General features: G+C 32.5%; 3 protein-coding genes across 4 annotated transcripts; 2 read left to right on the forward strand and 1 right to left on the reverse strand.

Moving 5' to 3' along the window:
- The first annotated feature begins 402 nt into the window (after positions 1–402).
- On the forward strand, positions 403–25,447 carry LOC100186225 (bromodomain adjacent to zinc finger domain protein 1A). Of its 2 annotated transcripts, none has more exons than XM_002126420.4 (33): positions 403–614; positions 1,125–1,269; positions 1,624–1,763; positions 2,340–2,459; positions 3,008–3,112; positions 3,551–3,650; positions 4,130–4,240; positions 13,330–13,360; positions 13,698–13,770; positions 14,371–14,509; positions 14,632–14,727; positions 15,365–15,503; positions 15,718–15,861; positions 16,007–16,143; positions 16,537–16,714; positions 16,940–17,105; positions 17,444–17,539; positions 17,708–17,798; positions 18,003–18,133; positions 18,472–18,951; positions 19,257–19,416; positions 19,844–19,975; positions 20,275–20,368; positions 20,760–20,879; positions 21,211–21,309; positions 21,372–21,496; positions 22,011–22,175; positions 22,590–22,727; positions 23,361–23,419; positions 23,581–23,723; positions 24,082–24,218; positions 24,371–24,458; positions 24,616–25,447. In XM_002126420.4, exons 1-33 carry the CDS (start codon positions 502–504, stop codon positions 24,795–24,797), a joined length of 4,377 nt encoding a protein of 1,458 aa, XP_002126456.1. In that variant the 5' UTR covers positions 403–501; the 3' UTR covers positions 24,798–25,447. The 2 variants fall into 2 exon arrangements, with proteins under 2 accessions (XP_002126456.1, XP_018667102.1); XM_018811557.2 differs by having other exon boundaries at positions 22,590–22,685.
- LOC108949442 (protein artichoke-like) lies at positions 4,729–13,305 on the reverse strand. The gene is made up of 13 exons (XM_018811562.2): positions 11,451–13,305; positions 10,689–10,833; positions 10,128–10,286; positions 9,446–9,588; positions 8,813–8,978; positions 8,308–8,447; positions 7,661–7,843; positions 7,128–7,253; positions 6,752–6,899; positions 6,214–6,390; positions 5,989–6,118; positions 5,149–5,870; positions 4,729–4,896 (listed from the first exon to the last, which is right to left on the reverse strand). The coding sequence occupies exons 1-13, from the start codon at positions 11,528–11,530 to the stop codon at positions 4,735–4,737; spliced, it is 2,481 nt and encodes an 826-aa protein (XP_018667107.1). The 5' UTR covers positions 11,531–13,305; the 3' UTR covers positions 4,729–4,734.
- Positions 25,448–26,167: 720 nt separating the features above from the next.
- LOC113474184 lies at positions 26,168–26,750 on the forward strand. Its single transcript, XM_026834114.1, has 2 exons — positions 26,168–26,444; positions 26,531–26,750. The coding sequence occupies exons 1-2, from the start codon at positions 26,245–26,247 to the stop codon at positions 26,676–26,678; spliced, it is 348 nt and encodes a 115-aa protein (XP_026689915.1). The 5' UTR covers positions 26,168–26,244; the 3' UTR covers positions 26,679–26,750.
- Positions 26,751–27,013: the final 263 nt, after the last annotated feature.

The following is a 27,013-nucleotide window of genomic DNA, read 5'->3' on the forward strand; positions in this document are numbered from 1 at the left end:
ATGAATTTTACCCACAAAAGTCAGTTTATTGACTTTCATAGCAGCCTTGTTGGATCACAAGCTGTAAAATGATCAAAAATTATACCATTGGGTAGTTTTTGCGTCACGAAACGTATAGCAAGCTATGAAAAGACGTTACGAAACGTTTACTCTCGAAAGTCCCACAAACACAAATTTTTTTTTTTTTTCAAAATTAATAAGTTGCAAAAATTGTTAATATAGTATGTGAGGTGACATGTGATGACGTCATTAAACAGAATACCGAATCCCGTAATTAGATTCGAATACAAAAGGATTCGAATCTCATAGATTCGAAATTCTGTAATGTGCATCCCTAATAACGACTGTCGTTTTCAGGCCAAGCGAGGATAAAGCAGGATATGTTTGTTTTTTATAATTAAAAATATTTATTCATTAAAGTTTATTTTAAACAGGATTAAGTCTCTGCGAACCAGCGCTGTCAAGTTATGTTTGTTTTTGTATAACCCCTAGTGTATAAAGATGCCATTGCTGCATAGAAAGAGGTTTGTGCCGAAACTTCCACCTGAGAATCTGAATCCCGAAGATGAAGTTTTCTATTGTCCTCTTACCCATGAAATATTCTTTGATTATGAGTAAGTTAAAATTGGAAAATACTGATCACGTTTTTTATATATATATATGTTGTACAAATGGCCTGTATACATATTGCTTATGGTTGAAATTTGGGTATCTTATAAAAAGCTTTTTTAATTTTATAAAGTTACACCCTGGATGCATGTTTGTCGAAGAAACTGAACTGATAGATGTGGGGAACTATACTAGGCTCTGCTGATTTGTTCATTTAAATAGACTCATAGCGTCACATTAAAAAGTCTTTAATTTTAGAAAAATTTACATTAAGCCTATAATTGAACCACTATCCACAGCTATTCAATTTGTTGCAGATTAATTGGAAATTTTGTTCATTAAAAAAGAAAACCGGAATTGCAATTGCACCTGTAAATAAAACTACAATTTTGCAATATACTTCGTAAAAATTAAAGATACTATAGATTAAAAAGAGCTGATAAGCTGTGTGCTAAGCTGATAAAGTTGTGATAAGATTTTAAATAGTAAGAAAACAAAATGATACAATTTTGCAGTGAATTCTACGACCGCACAATATTATGCAACAGCCTGGTGTGGAGTTGTTCAATAACAGATCGACCAAATTTAACTTTCCAAGAAGCTCTCGACTCTGAAAAGGCTGCAAAGAAAAAGTTGGCTCACTTCCCTATTTCAATACAGGTAGAATCCTTGTTCTGTGATATCTCTGTGTATAAACAATCGTGTGTTTAATTTTAAAGGTGTTTCTCTGGCAGAGTAACATAAATATGCTTAATTTCAAAGAAAAATTATTTGAACTGACTAATTATAAATCATACCGATTACCGATTACCGAGTCATAGGCCCATAGGCATTAAACCTGGGTGGCAAGGTAGGCAGGCCCACTACAGTTTTCTGCACTGCAATATTTAGTAAACTTTAATATAGTTAGATGCCTCCAAAACAACCATCCAACTATTTCTGTGTCTCCTAATTTTTAATAGTTCCCTGCCTATGCATAGTCCTACTATATAAAAATTTATGACTTTCTTCCAGAAACCTCTCCTATACCTCGTCAGTATTGCTGGTCGATCTCGTATAGATGAGTTGAGTGATGTTATTTATAGTTTCATGAAGGATCGTTATTTTGTTGGAGAATTAGTGGAAGTTCTGTTTGAGACCAAAGCTACAAAAAGGTTATTAATAGATGCTGGGTTTTCTGGTCAGTTTCAATACAAACATGACTGCCTAGTACCTTTCACTGCCTTTTTTCTCAAACATATGGTTAGAGCTTTCTTTCAGAGCGTTTAGTTATAACTTCTGACATCACCGAAGATTGTTTTAGTTTTAAAACTAAAATATTTAAGTGAGATGAAAACCGTATGAAACATATACACCGTCATGTTTATTTTGGAACTAATATAGGTTAAAATAGATAGAGCCAAGTCTTGGAGAAAGCAGTATGCAGCTTTTCACTCATATTTTCAGGTTTTTAAACTTCATAAAAACCGTATTTTTTATAATTTTGTATTATTTTGTGTTGGACATCATGCGCCTTGAACATAAAAGATGATAAGCCACTTCTTAAACTTTGTTTCTATATATATTTGATCTTCACTATTTCAACCATATATATTTGTAAATACATTCAAACAGGTAACAATATAAGTTTTGTTAGATAGCGAAAACTTTAAGAAGAATTTACCAGCATAACGTTGCAAATGAATCTAATATATTTATATTTTCAAAAACAAAACGATCTTTTTTATTAGATCCACATGTTGTGTCACCCGTATAGTTCCCCCTGTGCAAACTAATGGTCATCTAAATGGGGGATTAGTTGATGTTGAAGATGGAAGTAGTGGTGATGAAGATGATCTTCCTTTAGCGGAGTAAGTTATAGGGATGCGACTGGCCGAGTTCAAATCGATCCCAAAATACTTGGTCTGATTGTTTCATTTTTAAAGTTTGGCACTCTGTTGAAAACTGAGTCAAGCGTGGAGTCTGTGTGTTATAATGTTTTATGCGAAAGCGAAAATGATTAAAAAATGAATAAAAAAGATTCTAAACAAACTTTGATGTTTCTGTAACAATATATATGGTAAAAATGCTCAAAAATTATTAAAAAAGACGAATGAGCTATTAAAAAATTAGCCTGAAAATTTAGAATACAACTTTTTTCTCTCTAAACCTTCAAAACTTTTTACTTCTCAAAAACAAAACTTAAGTTTATAGCATATAAATATATTTGAATACCAGACTGATGATAAATCCTATGTCCTCGAACAAGGACCTCACCCATATAAAAAAGAATAGACTGATAATGCTGGCAATTTCTAAAATATATATAGTTTTGGTACACCATAAGTTGGGCCGTTTTAAATATTTAACTAATTAAACTGATTTATTACGTAGTTTAATATCCTAACTGTAAATGCAGCTTCAAGAAAACGCAACCAATACCTGGTAATGAAGTTCAATATCTCGTTCGTAAACTTCGTGTTTCTGGTGAAACTGAGAAAGTAGTGTTTGGTGGTGCTATTCGGTGAGCTATTACTTTAAATTTTTCCTGAATAAAGTTATGAAATTATCTAAGCACATATTTAAGTTTTATTAATTTAAATTTTTCCTAAATAAAGTTAAAGTTACGAAGTAATCCAATCACATATTTAAGTTCTATTAATTTAAATTTTTCATGTATAAAGTTACGAAGTTATCTAATCACATATTTAAGTTCTATAATTATGGAAAAAATACATTTTTTTATGATATTTAGTTAGGGTATAAAATATGTATATATTTATGTATATAATATTTAGTATATCTAATATATCTATTGATATATTTTGTCCTTTATCTATTGTTTTGAATACACCTGTCAATTAAAGTTACAATAGCCTATTAGTCTACTTTAAATGTGCCAATTTAGCTTATGGATCTTGTTTATTTTTTCAGTAATATTTAATAATCTTATGTTACACAGGAGAAAAGCTGGCTTGTTCAATCGTCAGATCTGCAAACTTTTCCTGAAAGCAAACTGCATAAAACCAAACGGCCAAACCACAGATGAATATGTTGTATTGGTAAGAATCATACAAATGCTTAATTACTTTACACCATCTGTATTATTACAAAACATGGATTAATTATTCCCAGTATTGCACCTTCTGTTCTGTATATGTGAGATCCTTATCTAGAATCTTGGGTTTAGGTCAGATTTGGCTTGTTACCCTAAAACACTACCTGTTGGTATGTGTTCACATGGGGCTAGTGTGCCTGATGCCCCTAGTGTTCAATGTGTCCCACTCCCACTGTGGGAGTCCCACAGTATCCTAGTAAGATTTAAATGCAGAAACTTGACAACCCATTAGTGATACTGGGTTGAAGCAATGTCTGTTAAATTTTTTAGCCAAGGATATATACATTAATTTGGATTGACCATCGAATCCGGTACCGTTCGCTTGCAATACAAGCTTCTAAACCATTTAGTCACAATAGCAAAATCATAGAGAAAACGTGTTGTATAAGCATTATATAGAATACAATTACTTCCACTCTACAGCCAAAAGTGAGTGCACAGCTTAAGATCGATTTATTGGAATGGGAAACTATTTTCGTCGGATTGAAACCAAATTTTGCCTCATTCTCTCCAAAGTCCAACAAATCGAAAAAGGTAAGTAGGTTTCAAAAAAGTACTTGCACAAATTCCTGCCATTAGAAAAATTGTAACAATGTTTTGACTTTTGACTGTACAGCAAAAACTGAAATTAGGTGTGTAGCCCTAAGCCCTTAATTATTTAAAAAAAGAAAGTATGAGTTTTCTACTTTCTAACTATGCCTTAAATTTTGAGTTTTCTATGCGCATGTAAAAAGACTCTTTTTTGAACAAAATTTAACGGCAGTGTTTGCAAAGTTTATTTTTACAAATGTAACAAAACAGACCATTTCAAGTCACTCTGGAACAATAGTAGGTAAAAAGGCACAAAATTTTGTTCAACACCTAAACCCAGCACAAAAATTGCTGTAAATTCTGCAACATTTCATTTGTACAAGCAGAAAATAAGCAGATAAGTTCTGATGTAGATAAAGAAGCTTACGTATTAGCTATTCACAAGTTTAATGTATCTAAAATAGCTGAGGACTTTCTAATACAAATGTTTTTATAATTCAGTTATCATTTAAAAGCAAGTGTAGTAGTTCCCTGATTCCGTAATTATCACGAAAAATCTCCGCATGGTCATCTGGAAGTTTCGAATTTCCCCTTAAATCCACCACATCTAGATGTGTGAGAGCGTGGTAGTTGTTTTCCTCTGCACTGGTTGGAGATGGCTGTTAACGAATTAATTGGTAATTGTTTGAAGGAATCTTTATATGGAAGTACAGTCTTCATTCATGCTATAATTCTGGGCGTTGGGGTAATAAACCAACCCAGTCTTAAATTGCTGGCACTGTGACATGCTTCGCCCATATGGGACAGAATAGAACATTCTGTTAAAACTACTTTTTAAAAAAAGTAGTTAACTTAAAACCATTTGTCATTCCATACTACAGCAACATTTCTGCACAAGTTTGAAAACTTACATGTATAATTGTGACGTTTCCGGCACGTTCTTCTGGGGGTGGGAGTTGCTCAATAGACAGTTGTACATCGGATAACGCTTGTGCTGTTTCAAATGTCCTTCTACTCACAGATTCGATCTGATTTTCTTGCAAATAAACCTGTGAGAGTAACGTGGTTCGCTGGAAAAGAGATTCTGGCAATGAAGTTATTGAGTTGCCACTAATCGACACATATCTCAAAAGAGGGTTCCAAGCGAACAGATTTGCCGGCAATCCTGTTATACCAATGCTGTTGTCCGACAAACGAACCTCAACTAAATTTCGATTGTATTGGAAAAAAGTTGATGGTATACTGGTCAGTTGGTTGCCATTTGCACTGAAAGTTCTTAGTGCGCGGTTGAACACCAGTAACCTTGGGTGTAGCTCAGTTATTGCATTGTTGTCAAGTATGAGGTCTTCTAAGTGTAAGTTCTGGACAAAACCAAACTCCGGAACTTCTCTTATTCTATTGTTTGAAAGATCAAGTATTTGCAAGAGCTGTGATTTCCAAAATGCATTTTGTGGTATTGTTGCAATGTTGTTTCTATTCAGTCGAATTGTCTTTGTTCCTGTTTTTGCATGTAGTAATGCAACAGGAATGAGTTGTAGCTTGTTATCTGACAGGGAAATCTCTTTCGATCGATTCTGATCACCAGCTAATTGAATGCTCTGGTTTTCAGTTGTGAAATCACTCAGATGGTTGCCTAAGCAATAGAAAATTCAATTTTGTTTTCAGACAATCTACACCTACTATATTGTAAAATCCCAGACCCTATACTTTTAGCATATTGTCCACCTCAGTAATTCAAATTTGTTGCCAACCTGTTAGCATCAGAATCTCCAGCTGTGGTGCCTGTTGGATTGTAGATATGTAGAAATTTCCACGCAAGTTATTGTATGCTAAATCCACTTCAATTAACTTTGGGTTGTTTGCAAAAATGGAATTGTCAACCTGAAAAATATGGGTATGATAAAAATATGTTGTTTGTTTCACAGGCTTCAGTTCCTTATTTTTTCCGAAATTTCTGAAAAACGTTTGTTTTTTACCTCCATAATTTTATTTCGTGCCAGTTTCACAACCTCCAGCAATCTGTTGGATGAAAAAGTTTGGTTTTCTAACATTTCTATGACGTTCATTGAAGCATCAACATAAGCGAGATGTGCGTTGTTTTGAAATAAAACTCCAGGAATTGTTCTTAACTGGTTCCTTGAAACACCCACCCTCTGCAAAGAAATGGTGGTAATGCTGAGAAAAAAGCTGGCCAACCCATTATCAGGATTATTTTTGGATAAACAGTTTATGAACACTCAGTTATTCATTTTACACCCCCCCGCTATATGGAGCTATTAATCAAAGAAATGCTGCTTATAAAAACGTTGAAAAGCCCCTTTAAGAATTATCTCCAAATCAATTGTTGTACACCAACCGTTCAAAGCTGGGATAAATTAAGCAACAAACAGTAAGAAACCCACAACGTATCTTTAGATCGGTATCTAAAGTCTCTTTATGGATTAAGTAATCGATAGCGGTTTTTCTAAATCTGGTATGTTGCGCAAAACATAACTCTACCAAGAATAATCTTACTTGTAAGAAAGTGTTTGTTACAAACATATTCATTGGTAGTTCGCTTATCTCATTAGAACTCAGATCTACTGAAGACAAGAATCGTGCGTGTCTAAACATTCGGTTATGCAACTTTCCTGTGAATTTGTTTCCCTGAAGTTCCAACGTTCTGTGTAAAAAACATCTTTTAGCTGAAAGCCACAAATTAAATACAAAAATATTGATTTAGTCCATCTCAAAAAAGTGCTAATACCACAAAAAAAAAGCTTTTTACTTTGAAAAATATTGATTGTGTATACCAATTTGATTTATATTACAGAATCCGTATGTATTTTCTAAATTTTACCCAAAAAAACGTGCTCTTTCTTTGGTGAATTTCTCATTTTTTTTCCATTACCTGATCTCTGGTAGGTTTCCCATTAGAGGTTCAAATTCTTCAGAATCACTCAATGCATTTCCATTCAACCTTAGATGTCTTACAACCTCGCAAGTTTCTTGCAAACTTTCAACGCTTGTCATGTTTCTATGGGTAGTACAAGCATAATTATTTTTCTACTCTAAACTTTTGGGTGCCCTTACAATCCAGAGAGTCAATCGGTTTTGAAAATTTTGTTCGTTAACAAAAATGCTCATATTGTTTCAACATCGTTGCTCAGTTTGGTGTTTATGTGGTTTTAATTGAGTTGGTTGTCTCACCACAACAATTAATGTGTTACTAATGCTGTAGAATAATACTAGTCGCAACACAAGTACAAACTACAAAGGAACATACTTCTTTCTTCAGGTTTCTTGCATATAAATTTGTATTTAAATGTATTGCAATATAAACTATTGAGAATAATATTGCAACAACTGCTATAGATGCCTCTCCATACATATTAAAGAGCCCTCTTAATAAACTCCGTACATATGCTGCCATAAGATGTATACCTGAAACTACAATCCATGGTGGCTGATTCCTCGTCCCACTCACAGTTAGTTAAGTTACAGGTCATGTTTCCATGTTGTTCTATCCTCCGTCGCATTTCAACTATGCTGTCACCATGTTGGTAGAAAAATCTCTGTCTCAATCTCCATGGTAACCCAGTATTGCGCAATAATAAGTTCACATACCTGACAAAAGGAGTTACGAATGTTAAATCCTTGAAAGTACTGAATTTGCCTTGGAAGTACTGAATACTTAGACAGTTAGGACAAAGGTGTTACTGTTACAAGGTACATTCATGTGTTTTAGTAATAACTCAGTAAACCACTAAATGTGTTCGTAATTAGACAATTTCCAATCAATTCTCTGCCAGTTTTCACAACTTACGCACAGTGTTTACTGATAAACGTAACAAGCCTTGTAAGACCGCACTGGCATTTCATGTTAGGCGCTATACATTTTTTAAAAATTTGCTGTGCTTTGTTGAAAAGTTCCAACGATTCCAAATTCTGCAGTACGTTTCGATAACTTAAAAAAAAAAATTCTTTATTTCAAACACATTCCAATGTATATCAATCCGTTATTTCCAATCCTTTACAACTGTTTCGTCATAGGTTAATTTGTACTTAACAAAACCACATAATGCACTTACTTTAGATTTGCATTGTTTGAAAACAGACTTTGTGGAAAGCATTTAAGCTTATTAGCCCATAACCTCACGCTTTCCAGCTCAAAGTTCCGACTGAATAGATTATCTGGCAGGACTTGTATATTGTTGTAGCCCAGGTGAATCTGAAATGCGAATGTGATAATGAGATCTATTATGACTCACAATTAAGTAAGAATCACTCTGTTGTGGAAACTGATTGCGTTAAGTAGATTGTGATGTTGTGGGTCTTAGACAATAGAATTTGTGACATAAATTCAAAACTAATTAACCTTTCTATTGTTACTGTACATTGTCTTATTTGTGGCTTAAACTATTACTTATGGTCTTGTAACTGGTACAGCATAGAGAATAAGTTATACAGCAGTCCAAACTTGTTTTTCATAAAAACCAAAAAGTACGAAACAGCATTTTTTTTTAATTTTGTCAAAAATTTAGTATTTTTTGTGTAAAATGATGTAAAAATTTGTCAAAAATTGAAAACACTTACAGTAATAAGATTTGCGTTGTCCATGAAAACACCTTGTCGTAAACACTGTATATTGTTTTTAAGTAGATGAATCTCAGTGAGGTATGTGAGGCCTTTAAAGATGTTGCGTGGCAGAAACATAAGTTGGTTCCAACTCAGATTGATTTTCCTCAGTTTTCGGTTGTTCCTGAATTTTTATTTTTAAAGGTGATACTGTCTTTTATAGGTGCTTAACTGGGGTGGCAATGTAAGCAGGCCTACACATAAATTTTCTACACTACATTAATCAGTAAATACTACCACCAATTAGTGCCGTTTTATAGGAATATGCGCCTAACTATACATCTCTGTACTACATTTTAAAAAAGTTTGGCAGCTATGCGTTTGTTAATGTGTCGTGATTTTTACATTGATGCAGCATTTTTGGTCTACCATTTATGCTAAAGGATAAGGCGTATTGCTTAGATTTGTTCTATTTGGGATTGCTCATAAAATTGAGCTATGCTGTTTGCTCGGTAGTTAATGATTTATATATTCTTGTTATAATTTGTAACACTTTAATTCATTCATAATTACTACTAGTGTTTATTCCAAAAATTATATATAGGCTACTTTGTGCATTGCATTTTTCCAATGTACTAAAAAGACTAATACCTCAACATTCCTTCTGGCAGTGATGTCAGTCTATTTCCCCAAAGGTGCAGTGTTTCCAGATTAATATTTGTTGCAAATGCTTCAGAACTTATGCTGCTGATATAGTTTTTGCTCAAATCAATCAACTTAAGTCTTCTGTTTTGCTAAACAACAAATGTTTTTTTACACAGTGTTAACCTATCACCCCCTCGTTAAGTATCAACTAAGGTATTGAGGAGTGAAATAGTCAGTGTAAAATGCTCATTCCTTTTGGTCAAATTATATAGTGGGGTGGAGGAATGTGGCCTATGGGACACATTTTCTTTCTACTTTCTCGTCCCATTTGGCAGTAAAGATAGAACACATAAAGATTTGTAAAACCGTATCCTCTTGACTCTCATAGAGCATTGTTAATTGTTTAAAACATGATCAGGATTTTTTGATATTATGAGCTGAAGGTGTCACATCTTCCCCACCCTACTATATATATATCTTTATTCAAAAAATACAATTTAGTAAATTTGATTGATATGCCAACATTTTAGATTGAGTCACGTTTTACTATCGAACACGGGCCACCCCAAGATTGAGGTCACGCTTTGTTTATATTCACAATAATACAACAGGTGTGCCAATTTTTAAGTGTCCACAAAAATAAAATGACCATATATTTCTCATACACATTTTTTAAATTTTTTCTTACCTGAAAAATTGCACTCGAAATGACTTGAATTTTGTTGTTTCTTATGTTAACATCAGTAAGAAGTGGATTTGCGTTCAAGAAGTCGTTAGGTAGTTGACGTAGATTGTTGTATCCCAAGTTTAATGTTTGTAGATCACTTGCACTTGTAAGGATTCTGGTCTGCATTGTTGAATATAACATATCATATGTTTGTAATTCACATGTAAAACTATGTAAAGTTAAAAAAAAAATTTAAAACTGAATTAGTTTTTCTATTTAAATTTTGGGGTAGAAATTTTAAAAAGTTTAAAAGTAAAATAAATATTTCCTAATTAAATGAATAAATGTTTCCAAATAAACTATTATGTTTTAATATAATATATACCTTAATTTTTAATATACCTTAATAGCAAATATGTAAAAGAAATTGTTTTAGCTCAGTTTGTAATTTAAACATAAAATCAGATATTATAACAAAAAAATCCCCCTTTTTCATACATTTTAGTTAAAAACTGAAAGCGTTTTTAGAAATGAGTTAAAAATGAAACAAATGCATGATATATAGCAAAGATATTTTCCCACCTTAAATAACTCTGCATTACTGAGTCTGCTGTGCTGACAAACAATATGTTGGGTGGAAGGTGGAGCTTCCAACATGGATAGAAACAAATCTAATCTTGCAAGAATACATTTTAACTTCCGCTCACCATTCACCCACTGGCAGTTGCTAATTATAAAAATATGAATGTTTATAAACTTTTTAACGATAAATTTACAGTTGATTTAAAAAAAATCTTATTCTAATAAAACAATAAAAAATTAAACAAAAATTTATCATTGTTTTTAAAAAGTGAAATTTTTTCAATAAGCAATCAAAAAATTATTATTTGATTAAAAATTTATGAATTTTGATTCCTATATTAACAGTAACCTATAATGTATGTGATAGGATTATAGTAATATGACCAATTTAAACTGTGCGAATAGATTTTCAATCCACCTGTTTGAGGTACGTGTTATAATTTTACGGTAATTTTCAGGGTCAAATTTCAGCGAAGAGTTTTGGATATCAAATTTCTCATTTAGGGATTAAAATTAACTGCTTTGAAATGTGTGGTTACGTTGTGGGGTATAATTCCATTCAGTTTCTCCTATTCTCATGCCATTATTTAAAAGATTTTTTGTCTAAATTTCAACTACACAAACACAATACATTATTTGTATTAAACAGTTAGTATATATATAAATATCTATATAACAGTCTAATATATATATTTGTTAATTAGCAATGACATTTCTAAATTACAAATTGCTTTTCCAATACACACATTATCAGATACTTACTATGAGAGACCTTGTGGTTTTCCAAGCTCAATGCAAACAGTTAGAGTAACAAGTAATATAGTTATAGCAGCAGAATTCATCTCAGCACACCTATTTCAGTGTAAACACAGAATATCTTATACAATTCAATGTACCTGATAATACAAATCATAGGGAATTAACAGTTAACTTAAATTTTCCCACAAACGTCAAAAACTGCATGGGAAAGTTTGAATCTGATAGCTAAAATATGTGTATATAATTTGACTAAACAATAGCTCATACCTCAGTCCTACTTCAGGCCAGCTGTCTGGTATCTATTATCGCATCATAACTGATTCTATAGTCTAATCATAACTGATTGCAACGGTGCTTCTTCCCACATTAAATGGTCAGTAAGCCATCACCCTCAGGCAATATATTTCCCCACTGTGTTTGTTGACCACTGTCTGCATGTTAATATGCTAAATTGCTAAGCAATAAACAAACTACAAAGTAAGAATCTCAGATTAGCTGTGAAAAAAATTTGCCTGCAAAATTTGTAAAACTGTATTTCTTTTGTAAGAATATGTAATTTTTAACTCACTTTATTTATTCTTAGCGCTGAACTTAAAATCCTTTTTACATACGTTGAACACTTTTGTCTTGTTACTCCATTTTTTCGAAGTACTTTTTTGACCTAGTTAACCTTTATTTTTGCCACTGATGGTCTATCTGATAAATATCCATGAAAATTGGGCAATTGCGTAAATCCTTTGAATGAGCGTCGATGTAGGTATCTTCTTTATAAAGAGCGTGGGCTGGCCTGGGGGTTGAAGACGTCACTACTTTCCTGCGAAGCAAATTATCTCACCTGACCCCTAAACAAATGATACCGTCACATTTCACGATTTGGTGATATCATATTCTCAATTGGCATCAACCACATGCACGACTATTTATCAGCTGCTTCCCTCGTTAACTTTTTACTCACTATCTTATATCTCCAGATCACCGAATGCAATTGGTCAGTGTTGTTGCAGCCATTATTTTCAAATTAGTAGAACGTTCTCTTTAGATGACCCTACCCTGCCCGGGAATTCCCGCGCACCTAGACTGTCCTAGTTCTGTTTATTTTGTTGTAAACACAAGATGTGTCGGCTTTTGTCTCAGATTATTTGCTCTTTACCAGCGCCAGCTATCGCTGCTGTAAATAAATAATCAAAACGTAGTTTTTCTTTCATCCAGTTTAACTGATTGTAAAATAACACTGGCACCATAAATTGAATAATGCTATATGTCATTTGTTGTATTCAACCCGTGAAACAGTGTCGTAAAAGCTCTCCTAAAACTGATATACAGTGTTCATTCTAAAGGTTGTGTATTAAAGTATGAGGTTATCTAATACAGTAATTCACATTCTTATGTCTTTAAGTTGTCAAATATTCGTATTTAATTTCATATTCATTGCTCTGTAATCGCTCAAATTTCACGAAAATGTGTATTCAGTTTGTAAGTAATAATTTCATTTGCAGTTTTTGACATAATATTGTAACACTTACAACCTAAATTTAAAAAATGTTTTACGTAAACAAAACCATATTAAATCAGTTGTAATTTAATTTAAGACGTACATCAATCAGGGCAACCACATAATGGCGAGGTCCATTAACTTGTAGGTGCTACTTAACCCTCACAGGATAAACCTCTATAATTACAGATTACTTAGCTCTATGTTTACGCTCACGTAATTGCATCTAATTCTGTATGTCACCTCATTGCACTTTATATATGGAGGCAGTAAAATCAAACAAATGCCAAAACTTTATAAAAGCAAGACTAAAGTATCCGTAGTTAAAATTAGATTTTTTTAGAATTTATTTTGATAAAATTATATAAATTTGGCACCCTTTATATTTAGGTTGGCAACGGAACTGGAAAATCTCGTTCAGGTGAGACGAGATAATAAGATCTAATCTAAAACATCAATCGCTCGGAAAGGCTTTCATCCCACGCATTGTGACATGATAGTAACATCGTGATTGCATATGACTTGCCGTTTCATGCAGTACCATCCTGTACTCGCGATCTTTTTTTATCTAATTAATGTATCATTGCACTGGTATTTAAACTTCCTGTGTTCAAGATGGGCATCAGAATGAGTCATATTGGTCATTTCCTTTATTTGTATATTTCCTGTAACTTCATTACATTTAATGTCTTGGAAATATTTTCCAAAAAGTTTTCACCTCAAACTTCCGCTTAATTTTGGTAAATGCTTTTTTACAGATAATTACGAAAATGGATCACTTCAAAAACTCAAGGGAACGAAGCAATTGAAAGAAAATGTTAAGAATGAAAAGTAAGTTTTCATCGCTATCACAGTTTCAAATAAACATATAGAACTCAATATACGGCCTGGGCCCATATTAGGTTATTAAAGTTAGAAATATAGTTGCAATGAACTTGTGCGTATATGCTGTCACAGACGTCACGCTTTAAATCAGATAACGGATGTTTATTAATATGGCTGAGATAACGTTGTGTGGTTGTTGGGAGCAACTCTCCGAAAAACCCAGCTCGTTAAACGACATGACTGTATGCTTTTATCTTGTTTGATTTTTGTAACTGTTAAATGTGCTATTGCAAGTGTCACATTTTGGATTCTGTGTAAAAGTTTACAATTTTTTATTATTTTCCCATTTTTTTCTTTGATAAAATTACTGATAATGGTTCTTTTTAATTGCTTAGTTAAAAATATCAATGAATGCTTTATGCTATAATGTGGATAAACAGAATAATATATATATAAAATTTTTTTTGGGGGGGGGAGGAGGGGAAATAGTAAAAAATACCTTTTTTATTGGATTGGTTACAGGTTATTGATTAATCTCAAACCATTTATTTTAGTTGTTATAAAGAGCAAAAGGTATGATTATTGATTTTTTTCTCTAACTTTTAGAAAGAAAGAGAAAGAAGAAAATAAGAAAAAAAGGTTGGAACAATTTGAGAGAATGAAAGAGGTTGCTCGCTTAGATAAAGAGAAGAGAAAGAAAGAGAGAGAAGAGGAGCAACATAAACTAAAGATGGAAAGAGAAACTGTAAAATAAATTTTCCATATTATTATTTTTTTAAACTTTGTTTTTGCCATTCTTTGCTGGTATCTAGTACATTGTCTACCTCCGTCTAATTTGCTTTAAAATAATCTTTGAGTATTATACAGATTAAACACCAGAAGCAAGAAGAGAAAAAACGGCTCGCAAATTATTTAAAAGAATGGAGTCGACCAAGAGAAGACTTGGAATGTGACGACCTCAAGGTAATTTTAATATATTTGAAAATGCTGTTTTTTTTTCAATATTGGAGTTACCTATGTGTTCTACCAGACTCAGTGTTGATAGTGGTCGATTACAAATATATATAAGAAAAATATATGTATAGTGTTTGATTGTTCATATTTTTCATTGTGGTATTGCTATTATTATAATAGTAATAACTTCTTTTTTGTTAAGTATTTGTAAATTCATGTACAGTAAATATACAGGAATTTATATTTCATCGATTTTTGTCTAACTTTTTCGGGGCATTTTCCATGGCTTAGTGGTTGGTATTATCATACTTCACTTCTTAGCATTACACGGATATTTCAAAAAATCCCTTAAGTTCGGAATATTTCCTCGTTTAAAACAAACCACTAAACCATAGCACATGCATTACATGTTTTTTACCTTGAGGCACCTTATAACCATAACTATACTAACCTTAACTTATATATAGCGTTACTGCCAGGCATGTTTATACTTTTATTTTGCCTCTACCAGCAAAAATTTTGGCCAACCAACATTTCAACATTTTATATAGGTCGTCTTTATCAAGGTAAAATTACAGTTTTGGTGTGCTAAAATTTTGCTGAAAGATCCAATATACAAGCATAGCACTAACATTGTTTATTTCAGGACTTACCTGATCCACAACCAATCTCATGTGAGCTTCCACCCTCATTATTTGGTGACGCTTTGTCTTTGCTTGAATTCTTTCATGTGTTTGGCAACTTGTTTGATGCAAAAGATGAATTTCCTAATGGAGTTACTTTAGGTGACGGTTATTTTTTTCAGTTTATTTTAATTATTTCTTTTTTTATGTTGGTCAACAAAAAAAGTCAATTTTCTCCGGGATTTTTTTCATGTTGGTCACAATTAGTTTTGGGGGATTGCAAAGAATGTTAAATAAAGATAAAAAAGATGTCACATAAGATTACTAATTGGCATAAAATTATCGTTTTTTTTAATTTTTAAAAACTTTTTCTTAGATTTGTTGAGCAAAGCATTATTGCAGAAAGATCCTGATGGGCCTCTCTGTGATCTATTCTTCTTCTTCCTCTCTAATCTGTTCCGGACACACACAGAAGAGGAAGGAGGTTATAACAAAGTTTACATGGAACCAGGAGATAAAGGTTAAAAAATATTTAAAAAAAGTAAAAAAAAATAGTTAATTTTACGTATAAAAATTTTTTAGAAAAGTTCCATTAAAACAATATTTTCCTAACTTGAATACGCTTTGGTTTAGACATATTCTGCTATAAAATTTGTTTTTTTTAGAACTTGCAACTCAACCAAATGAACAACTAACTGAAGAAGTTCTTCTTGCATCTGCCAGCCTATCTGCTACATGGCCTTTCTCTTATCAGGGATTTCCCCTCAGTAAACTAGAGCTGGACAGTTACACAGTAACAGAGGTAAAATAAGTTATTCATGTTCGTTAAGAGTAAACGCTAATAATGTTTATATTACGCAATTTGAAAGTCTATTTTGAAGTGTTTTTTTTTAACCACAAAAATTTTAAAATAATATGATTCATAATTTGGGTCTTGTCTTTTGGTGTGTAAGTAATGTATCTTCTATTTAATTTTTTTCTACAAAAAAGCATTCAGAAAACTTAGTTGACTTTTTTGCATTTCTGTCTGCTAACAATTATACTTTTGTAATGAATAAAAAAAAACAATTTTAATTTTTAATGAAATTTAATGATTGAAACATGTCTAAAGTAAGCAGTTGTTATGTTTCAAAGTACAAACCGTTAAATTGTTATTAATAAAATAGTGTGAATGATAATAAATGCCCCCCCCCAGGTACTTCGTATATATCTCATCTCATCTTCTTGTCGTCCTCGTCCGGAAGATCGTGTATGGAGGTATCAACACAGGGGGAGTTATACGGTGTTTGATGATACACCACTTAAACTGTGTTTTGATCAACCAAAACTTGTACAGAAGTTATCGAAACTCAGCATTTATGACTTTCAACCAGGTGACTTAGTGGGGCTATTTTTTTTATTAGAAAACAGATATTTCATAGATTTTCTATGAAAACAATATGCCTATAGTACATGCAGAAGAATTTTTTTTTTTTGTAATTTTTTTATTGTTGTTGATTCACTAGTTTTTGTTGTTGTTAATGTTAAAAAATATTGTATTTTATATTTTGTAAAAAAATTGCAATGTATTTTTATTCATTTTTTTTTAAATTTTTTAGACGAAAAGTTATCTTTGCTGATGTGTCTCCTGCATCAGTTGCTGAGTTACGTAACTCCTCGTGACTTCCTGGAGGAAACATGGGATCATCTCCAACAAGCTAAACAAGCCTTCCGTGATGATAGATGGGCCGAGAAGAGACGAGAAAAAGAAGCAATTGCTGACCGGTGTGTTGGTACTTTTAGATTTTTATTTAATTTTTCTCTAGTGTCATTTTTTGAGTAGTATTTTTAATTCTGTTATTTTTAAGTCACATTTAGTTTCGAAAAAGTGATTATTTTTTACTTTATACTTTTATCATGTTGTTTTAGTTTATTTTTCATATTAGTCTCATTTTTTTGTTGTTTTAAATAATTTATTTTAGGTATACAGTTGTTTCTCCGTACATAGTATTGCACAAGGTCATAAAAAAATTCTACAATAGTTTACTTAAACTATCATAGCACCTACTACAATTGTAGTAGATTTTCAACACGGATTTTTAATCCTTACAAAAACATTACAGTGTTCGGTGGAAAGGTGAACAAAATATGTTGGAAAAACAAGCAAGACAGAAGGAATTGGAGGAAAAATTACGACGGGCTGAACTTGGTTTGCCTGAGTAAGTGAAATCTAACATTTTACTTTTTGTAGTGATATGAAAATTTTAGCGAAAGTCCCAAGTCCCAAGACATTACTCGGTGAGGCTATTCCACCTTTGTTAAAAACTTAATTAAAAGTTTTTGAGTGTAAAAAGTTTTTTATGATAAAACCTTCTCCCGATCTACAGACCTGATCTCGCGGTACAACGCAACCTCCGGAAGAGAAAAGATGAAATTGATGATTCAGAACCTCGGTTGCTCTCATTAGAAGAGAAAGAAGTAAATATTATTTGTATTATTATATAAATAATCTTTTCTATAGTGGTGTAGAAATGTTTTTAGGCACCTTTGTTATTTTTTACTTGAAAGAAAATATAAAGAAGTTAACAAACACTTTATTTATTAAAACTTGTTAATTCCCATTAGTTTGCTGTTGATACCAAAAAAAAAAAAAAAATTACTATAAATTTGAATTTTTCAAAGGAAAGATTGCGAGCGTTTGATGAAGAAGAGACGATAGCAAAAGATGCGTGGAAGTTTCGATTGCAGAAACATCAACAAACTGTTGCTAAGTACCAAGCCCCATTTCAAACTATGGCCCTTGGTCAAGATAGGTGCGTAAATATAAAATCCTGTATGAGTGTAATATTTATTGTGGTATGGCAGTTACCTTGACATTACAGTGTTGTAAGTTAAACATACTGTTTTCGCTGATTCTATAACACAGTGCTTTTCTATAATGTGTTTCTTAGGATTCCACCAAAATTGGCATTTTTTAGTTTATATAATTTACTTCTTAAAATTGAAAATAAAAACATTAGTAAAATAGTACAAATTACAAAAAATATCCTATTATTAAACATTTATTATTAAGAGTATTTGTAACCACTGTGCAAATTAATCTATTACAGCTAATACAAGTACAACATATTATCATACATTTCATTATCAGGTACTACCGTAGATATTGGAATGTCAGTTCAGCTCCTGGGATTCTTGTCGAAGAATTCCCTGACCCCGCGCTAACTGATGATGTCCTCACCATAAAAGTGGAGCAAAAATCTGGTACCAGCTTTCAAATGACTCCTTACTCAGGACGTAGCACCCCTGGACTGGGTGAAAGCTCAGCGGGCGGAACCCCCATTAATATCATGTCAAGGTCCCATGTTTCTACATCAAGCCAACAAAACACACCTAATGTGGCCTCACCGTTAGCAATTGGACAAAAGACTCAACAAACTGTAGTACACCAGGGAAATGGGAATGTAAAAACGGCGTCTATTTTCAGTCCAGTAGAACGGACTGCATCTCCTGTATTGAGACAATGTATAAACAACAATGTGAAAGACAATGCTCCGATTCCAATGCAGATGGATGAATCTGAGTTGGAACTACCAACACAGTGCAGTGCAAGCCAAGGCAAAGAAAGCAGGTAGAATGAAATGTACATTATGATTTAAAACTTAATTTTCAGTTGTACAAATCTCCAGTATGTGTAATTGACTTTTCCACTTAATTTGCACAACTTAAAAACTGTAACTGTCAATCATATTATATATCTAGTAAACTTTTTTAAGCAAATATATTTTGTGTACATCTACTGTTTTACCATGTTCCAAGTCATCACTTATCAATATACAAAAAATATTTACAGAAAAGCTTTGTTATAAATGACTTGTGCCCGAATCAACCTATATGTTCAAAAATTACATTTAACTTAATGTATCCCCAATACAGATGGTACATTTATTCATCCCCCGAAGAAATTGAATCTCTCCTTTCATCTCTAAACACTAGAGGCTTCAGAGAGTCGCAACTTCTCAACCGTGTAAACCAAGAAAAAGACACGATAATTAAACGGTTGACGAAACATCCAGGTCTGCTTGATATAGACCAGGTGAACAGAATATTGGCTTTTAAATATTTAAAAATAGAATTTTAAGTTAAATGCCCAAAATATTCATGTTTATAACGTGGCTGATTCAAAGAGCGCCATGTACTGGAATATTAATGGTTTAGTAGAAGCTCAAACTTATGTTTTGATTTTTTATAATTTAAAAAAATATTTTCAGTGGTCAAGGTTCTCGCATTATAAACGTAAGTGTTATGCTTGATGCTGCTCCGTTGGTGTGTCCATGGGCAACACACTTAACAGTCATACGTCATACCCGATGGTCATTAACTCTTAAAACTAATTGTTTCCCAAATTTCCTGCACAATGCTAATATGGCTATTAGAAAACTACAAGACATGTTTTTAAATGAAATGCATTTCTAACACTGTTATTATTTAATATTTTTGCAATAAATTTGTTTCTTATCCAGCTTCTCACCAACCCTGACCCCCACACCTCCAACAAGCAGCTAGATTGTGAGAAAACTTTGGAACTTTTACTTCGTGATCAAATCCTTGAATTAGAAGCAAGAATGTGGGGTGGAACCCTTGGTGTTACAAAGGTATTCTAAGATTTATTCTAAGATAGCAAAATAAGATTAAGTTTTGTAAATTTTACTAATAAAAAAATGGCGTCTTGTTTATTTTTAGGGTTTTAAATGATTATATGGTCTTCAACTCTAGTTTCCTGTAGTACCTTACTAATATAGCAAAAAATCCCATATTAATGTCACAACTTTGAATACAAAATATGTCGTTGAGTTTAGTAAAAATTTACCCATTGAAAATTCGCTTTAAAATTTAGCTGTTAAATAAACATATTCGATATCTAAGCTTTAAACATCTTGTATTCAACTTACAGGTTGGGGACAGACCAGCTTGGAGAGATAGCATTGCCAACTGTACTAAATATGAAGGTTCCATATTATGTGATGTAGATATTCATACTATTCAAGGTTGTAATGTCTTTGTGTTAAGAATAACCTAATATTATTACATGTGCATGAGGTCCTTGTTTAGGACCTGGTATTTAGGCCAGATTTGGCTCATTACTCCCGAAAATGTAGTGTTTTTTAGTATTTTTTAATTTGGTGTCTAAAAATGATGACACTTAGCTTCATACAGTATTGTATGTTTGTTCAAAATTATCAACCCAAAATATAACAGTTTTTTAACCAGTAACCACTAGCATCCAATGGGGACAAGCAGTAAGCAGATCTATACTCAATGTCTGCTTTTTTTAAAAAAAAATACCTATGAAAAATGAACATAATTGGTTGTAAAAAAAGCAACAAAATCACTGTCTGTTCAAGTGTTCATAATGTCTAATATTTTTTAAAAATTCAGATGAAAATCTTATTGAGGATAAAAAGGAAGAGAGCAAATCAAAGATATTTTGTGATCCAGTCATCCAGTTTCCATGGAAACAACAAGAGAGTGAAACTGAAGTGATGGTGGATCAAGATGGTGTGTTGATACAACCTGCTTGTTTTGACTTTGTATATTTAAATTCAAGTCTACTTATGTGCTTGGTCAAATTTTAATAAGATAAAATTTGGGTCAAATTTTGGTGTTTTTCCGTTTTTGGGCAACTGTTCGGAAATACTGTACTTCCACAAAAATAGTATAATAAATATAAAACAAAAATAGTATAATATAATAATGTTGCATAATTGTATTGCCTATAAAGTGGGGCAAAAGTGTTTAATATAAAAAACCTGTGTTAAAACTAGTTTGGTGATTCTTTCTACCGTCACCTAATAAACCATAACCTTTTTTAACTTTTTCTTTCCTCAAGATTCAGAAGAAAACGAAACATCTGTTGTGAAAGAGCTTGCCACAAATCTGCTCATCATAGCACGAAGTGTTGACAAGAAATATTTAAAAGCTCCATTAGGTGAATATGCAGCAAAAATAACTGTGTCTTATGCTGTAACAATACCCATTGTTTTGTCACAGGTAAACTGGGGGAAGCAAAAGCACCTCGCTCGAAAAATTCTGATGATAAAGAAGAAAGTGACCAGAGTGAGATGTTGTTACGTAGATGGGAGTTATCGTTGCTTCATTCAACTTCATTATCTCAGGTTTGTAGATTTAGTAGGGTGGGGGAAGATGGGTCACCTTTTTATTATATTTTCTCGTCCTATTTAGTAGTAAACAAATAACATTTAAAGAATTATATGACCGCATCCTCACAACTGCCATAGACCGTTGTTATTTCATTAAAACACGATCAGAATATTTGGGTATAATGTGCTTAAAGTGTCCCATCTTTCCCCACAGTACTATATATCACACGTTAATGTCAACTCCTGCAGGTCTGCTCCATACGAGTCCCTTATTAATGTCCGCACATGCAGGGCAGTATGTTACATTTCAAAAGAAATAAATTAATCAGAATTTTTAAGTTTGAATTAAATATTATGCAGTTTTTATTCTAACACTTTTTGTATTTTCATATTAAAGAATTCAAGATCGAAATAATTTTGTATTTTCATGAAAAGGACATGCTGTAAAACTGCGTTGTTTTCGCTTGTTCGTAAATCGATGAGCAATGTAATGCAAGAAATTATCAATTTGATAATATTTTAAATACAGGTTTTTTTGCATCTCTCTACACTTGACCGTTGCATAATGTGGACAAAGTCGATACTGAACACCAAATGTCGGATCTGCAGAAGGAAAGGAGATGGAGAGAAAATGTTGTTGTGCGATAATTGTGATCGTGGACACCATATGTATTGTTTACGACCAGCATTAAAGGTTGGGTAATGACTAATGTTTCTTCACTTTTAAGTTTTTCCGATTTTTTTGCTTAATTGGTAGTTTTTCATGTTTGCATAGGACAACTAATTTCAGTAGAAAATCCTTAAAAAAATAATATTAAAAAATTTGCATTAAAGGTTTGGATAAAGAAATTTTATCTAATTTTAACCTTACCTAAAATATTTTTAAATTTTATTTTAATGCGATTCACAACAGTTTTGGTAGAAAATCTTTGAAACAAAATAATATTTAAATTTATGGATTCTTGGTCCTTATGTTTAAGATTTACAAGATTGAAAATTCGATTTATCTTTTGTATTATCTAGTGATAAAGGCTTGCACTGGCAAAAAATGATTAATTTGTAAAATACTGTAAATCTAAAAAATTTACATATATATTCCACTTTTTAGATTGTCCCTTCAGGCGACTGGTTTTGTCCGGATTGCAAACCGCGGCAGTCACGTATCAGCCCAAGGAAAGTTGTTCGAACAAAAAGTTTCTCACAGGTATCTGCTGTTGGGGCTGATCTTGCTTGCCAATTAATTCTGGTAATTCAAACTAACTGAACTGTCAATCAAAATCGAATGTAAAACTTTACCTCTGTTATTTTGACATTCTTTCAAAGACTGAAATGGCATTTTCATTACACTTTTACAGTATTTCTGCATCAGCATGTATTGATTGCAGACACATTTGCAGCATGAATTATCTTTCTCGTTTACATTTACTTATGTAAACCTTTAAAATAAAAATTATGACATATTTTTAATGGAAGAAAACAAGCAGTTATTGTTTCAATGAACAAATTTGTTTTTATTCTTAGTTATAAACTTCTCTTTAATTTGTTTTTTTCTTGTTTTTCTTAATAGTTCACCATTTATTATGAGCATGGTACAGCTTGTAATATTACTCCTACTACATATTTATTCTGTTGTTCTAACTCTAAGATAACCAGAAATTCCAGAAGGGGTTAAAAAACGAATCCTTTAAAAGTTACAGAATTATTATTTTTGTTTCCTTCATAAAACTTTTTTTACTTTTACTATTTTCTCTTTGGATGCCATGTAGAAATAAAGCAAGCTACATGGTTGAATTATTATACCAAAATAATCAGGAATAAATAAGCAAAAATAATCCTTAGCAAAATGTTCCACAATTATTATTTTTGAATTTTTTTTCAGGATGAAAGTTCTGATGATGAAGAATCAGAGGAGGAAGAAAGCGAGGAAGATGTTGAGAGGTGAGAGGATTGGAGGACTCTTGTTTCATGTCCTATATATCCCTGCTTTTAAAATTTATAACAACCATTTTTTATTCTGAATTGTTTTTTATTTAAAAACTATTTTTATTTAAATATAAAATACATTATATTTAACGTAAATTCAAATATATATTTTAAAGTTCTGAAGAAGAAGTACCAGTCAAAGTTCCAGCAAAGAAAAACCTCACTTACAAAATACCAAAGCGACCTCAAAAGAAAGGAGTGAAATCAACAGGAAAGGCAAAAGCTGTTGAAACAAAGACAGAAAAGACGAAAGTTAAAGGTTTTTTTTAAGATAGAATTGATAATTCATCATTATCAGCATATAAATTTTGTGTGATTTCATTTCTATCATACTATGTTCTACAAATGTAAAATATTGCACACACAAAATTGCCTATGAGGATGTCCACACACAGTAACCAAATACTTAATTTATGCTATACAATCAGATATGTGCGAAAACAATAACACCACTGCAAGACCACATTCTATATCTATGGCATAAAAGGACATGGGATTTTCCATTACATTATTTTCCTTTAAAATCACATGAAACAATTTCCAGCGCCTGTTTTAATTGAATGTTGCTGTATGGCCATTGCTCATTCCTATGACATCACAATAGCCATTATTTGTAGAAGAGGAGCTGAGGAGTGGGAGCAAACGTCGCTCTACAGGAGTATGGAAGGAATTGTCTGTTTGTGCGGAAATATTGTCAGAACTTATTAAACATAAAGAAAGTTGGCCTTTTCTTGATCCTGTCAGCAAAAAACAAGTCTGTAAAACTGTAAAATATATAAACATTTTTTTTGTACTGTTTGTGTTAATACTGTGTGTTTACATGCCTGTAAATAAAACAGAAATATTAAGTTGTCTATTGCTAAATCACGACAAGTGTTTAATACCAAGTGTTGTGTTTATACACAGGTTCCTGATTATTATGACATCATAAAGAAACCAATGGATCTCGGAACAATACATCGGAAATTAAAGAATGTACAATACCAATCTCCAAGTAAGCAAAATCTCAAATTTTACAACAATTCATAAAAAAACTTTATTTGATCTTGAGAATATACAAACTTCATTTTTGCCACAAGAGTACAGGGCTTCCGACCTTTAAGGTATTCATTGTTTTCAGTATATATTATTAAATCTTTGTCAAATCTTAGGTGATTTTATAGCTGATGTAGATCAGATATTTCTAAACTGCCATGAATACAATGAAGCACGGTCTGTAGTAGCTCGCTCTGCCACCCATTTACAAATCTACTTTGATGGTAAATTGCAAGCGAGTTCTCTTATACACCATCGTACTAGCCACAACCCTAGTAAAAGAAAGAAGACTGGTTGAAGGCGGTTCTATCTGGTTTACACTTGCTTCATGCGACTGTTATGCCGATTTCTGGTGAAGTGGGTCCAGTGTCGAGTTGTTGCGCTTGTAGAAACTTTTCTACATGGCTGTTTTTCAATTGAACCTGTTCTGTTAAGTACAATCACTGCATTCTCTGCCAAGTTATATTTTTCATAAGCGTTCCAATGTTATTTTTATTAAACTTCAAACCAAAGTAGCGATTTTTTCCAAATGCCATTGTACCTGTACTCTGGCTGGCACATTACTTTAGTTAAGTGTCATTGTTTATTTGTTTTTGAGTGTTCTTTTTCTTAAAAAATCTTGTCCGTGTTCATTTTGAACATAATTTTTCAGTTCGGTTAGATTCTGTACTCACACAAGGACCATTTGTTTTATTATCAAGTTTTTTTGTTAAAACCTTCCCTAAAAAACTTTATTAATAATTTTGACCAGGCTATAGCAAGTTCAAAACCCTGGAAAACTTAATATAAGGTTGAAAATAATACAAATTTAATACGAAATTACCTAAGTCGCAACCTAAACTGTTGGTTGATTGCAATGTTTCAATTGAAACTACTGTTTCAGTAAGTAAACTTAGCCAAATTTTCTGATTTGTTTTGATGATTTCAAGAATAATGACATTAAGCTGATTTCTAGGACTATTTTTCGGAAAGATTGGAATCTTTATCAACAGTGGATGTAGAGTATAACATGTGACAACATGGTTTAGTCAGGGAAAACTAGTTCTATTGCGTGTTACTGTTTTGTGTTTTCCTATCGTATCCTAATATTGTTTAGTTTGAATGGTGGACAAAACTGATAAATGTTTGGAGAAGGTATAGTAGTGTTGCTGTCAAACGAATTACCTTTATTGACATTACCCTTTGTAGTCTACACAGCCGCGTGCAGCAGTTTCCGGAGATATTTCCGCTTATATTCCAATGCAAGCTGCTGAAAAACAACCATCGTGGCTTACCATCAAACTGGTATAGACATTCAAAGTTTACAGCGTTATATTGAACAGGTTAACATACACATGTGTCGTATATTGCAAAATCTTCGTGCTTTTTTTCGTGTACTGCGCATGTCTGTAAATGCTCATCTGGTAGCTTTTCTTAATAACATTAGCTGCATTAACCTACTAGCTCATTAGCTCAAATAATAGCGACACAATTATAGGAAATTGAAACGTCAGGTATTGTGTTCAGCTCTCGACAAGCGCCTCTTGTCCTGCTCAGCTGTTGTACTCTGTTTGGCCTGATATGTGTGCAGTGTTTAGGTTAGTGACAGATTTATTGTTATGACATCAGCTGCAAGCTTACCGAGAACTGTTTTGGGATAGTTATACAGTCACTGAAATGTAGTATTAACTAGTTAAAGCTGTTTTTTTTTGTTTCAGAGAGTTCTTAAAGGACAGTTTACTTAGAGTAAATTTAATGGCAGGAAAATGAAACTTTTGTTATGTATCGTTGTTCTCATTGGACTTGCCCAACAAGTTACTACCTCTGTCAGAACGGGCACCGAAGAACAAGCAATGTGTCCAAAGCTACATTCTGAAAGTTGCTGTGTAAAAGAAACAAAGCAGAACCCGTGCAATACTGATTATCTAAACAAGCAGGACTACAGAGAACAGCGGTGTGAAACATTGTAAGTTGGCTTAAAACTCTACTTTATGTTGTGTAGTAACAAGAAAAGCTGTTCAACAAATGCTCACACGTTTCCTGTACTCGCAGGTTTAGACCAGCGCTCAACATCCCCACCTTCTGGACACTACTTAACAAATCAAAAAGCCACACGCTAGCACTGTTTATGTTAACTTTGCTTCCCGGTTGCCTAGCAACAACTGCTGCGTTGCGCTATTCCATTTTTGGTGTTATTTAATTTTGTATTTCACTTGTGCTATTTATTTTGTATAAGTGCGTCTGATATAACAACGGTGAAATTGACGTTTTACATATGTATAGTAGAGTGGGGGAAGATCGAACACCTTTACCATGTAATAACCCACTATCCTGGTCGTGTTTTAAACACATACGACTTATTATCCGAATTTCACTCTCTTTTTTCACAAGTGGGCGCTCATTTTTTTATTATTATTTTCTGGGGACTTTTAAAAAACGTCGTTTTTGTGACATATAAAACGTGTATTGGTATAGTATTTCAATATTTAATAAAAAATCGTTTACTAACAGTTAGTTTTACAGTTTACACACATA

Source organism: Ciona intestinalis, chromosome 4, assembly GCF_000224145.3.
Source record: "Ciona intestinalis chromosome 4, KH, whole genome shotgun sequence".
Taxonomy (NCBI): Eukaryota; Metazoa; Chordata; class Ascidiacea; order Phlebobranchia; family Cionidae; genus Ciona; species Ciona intestinalis.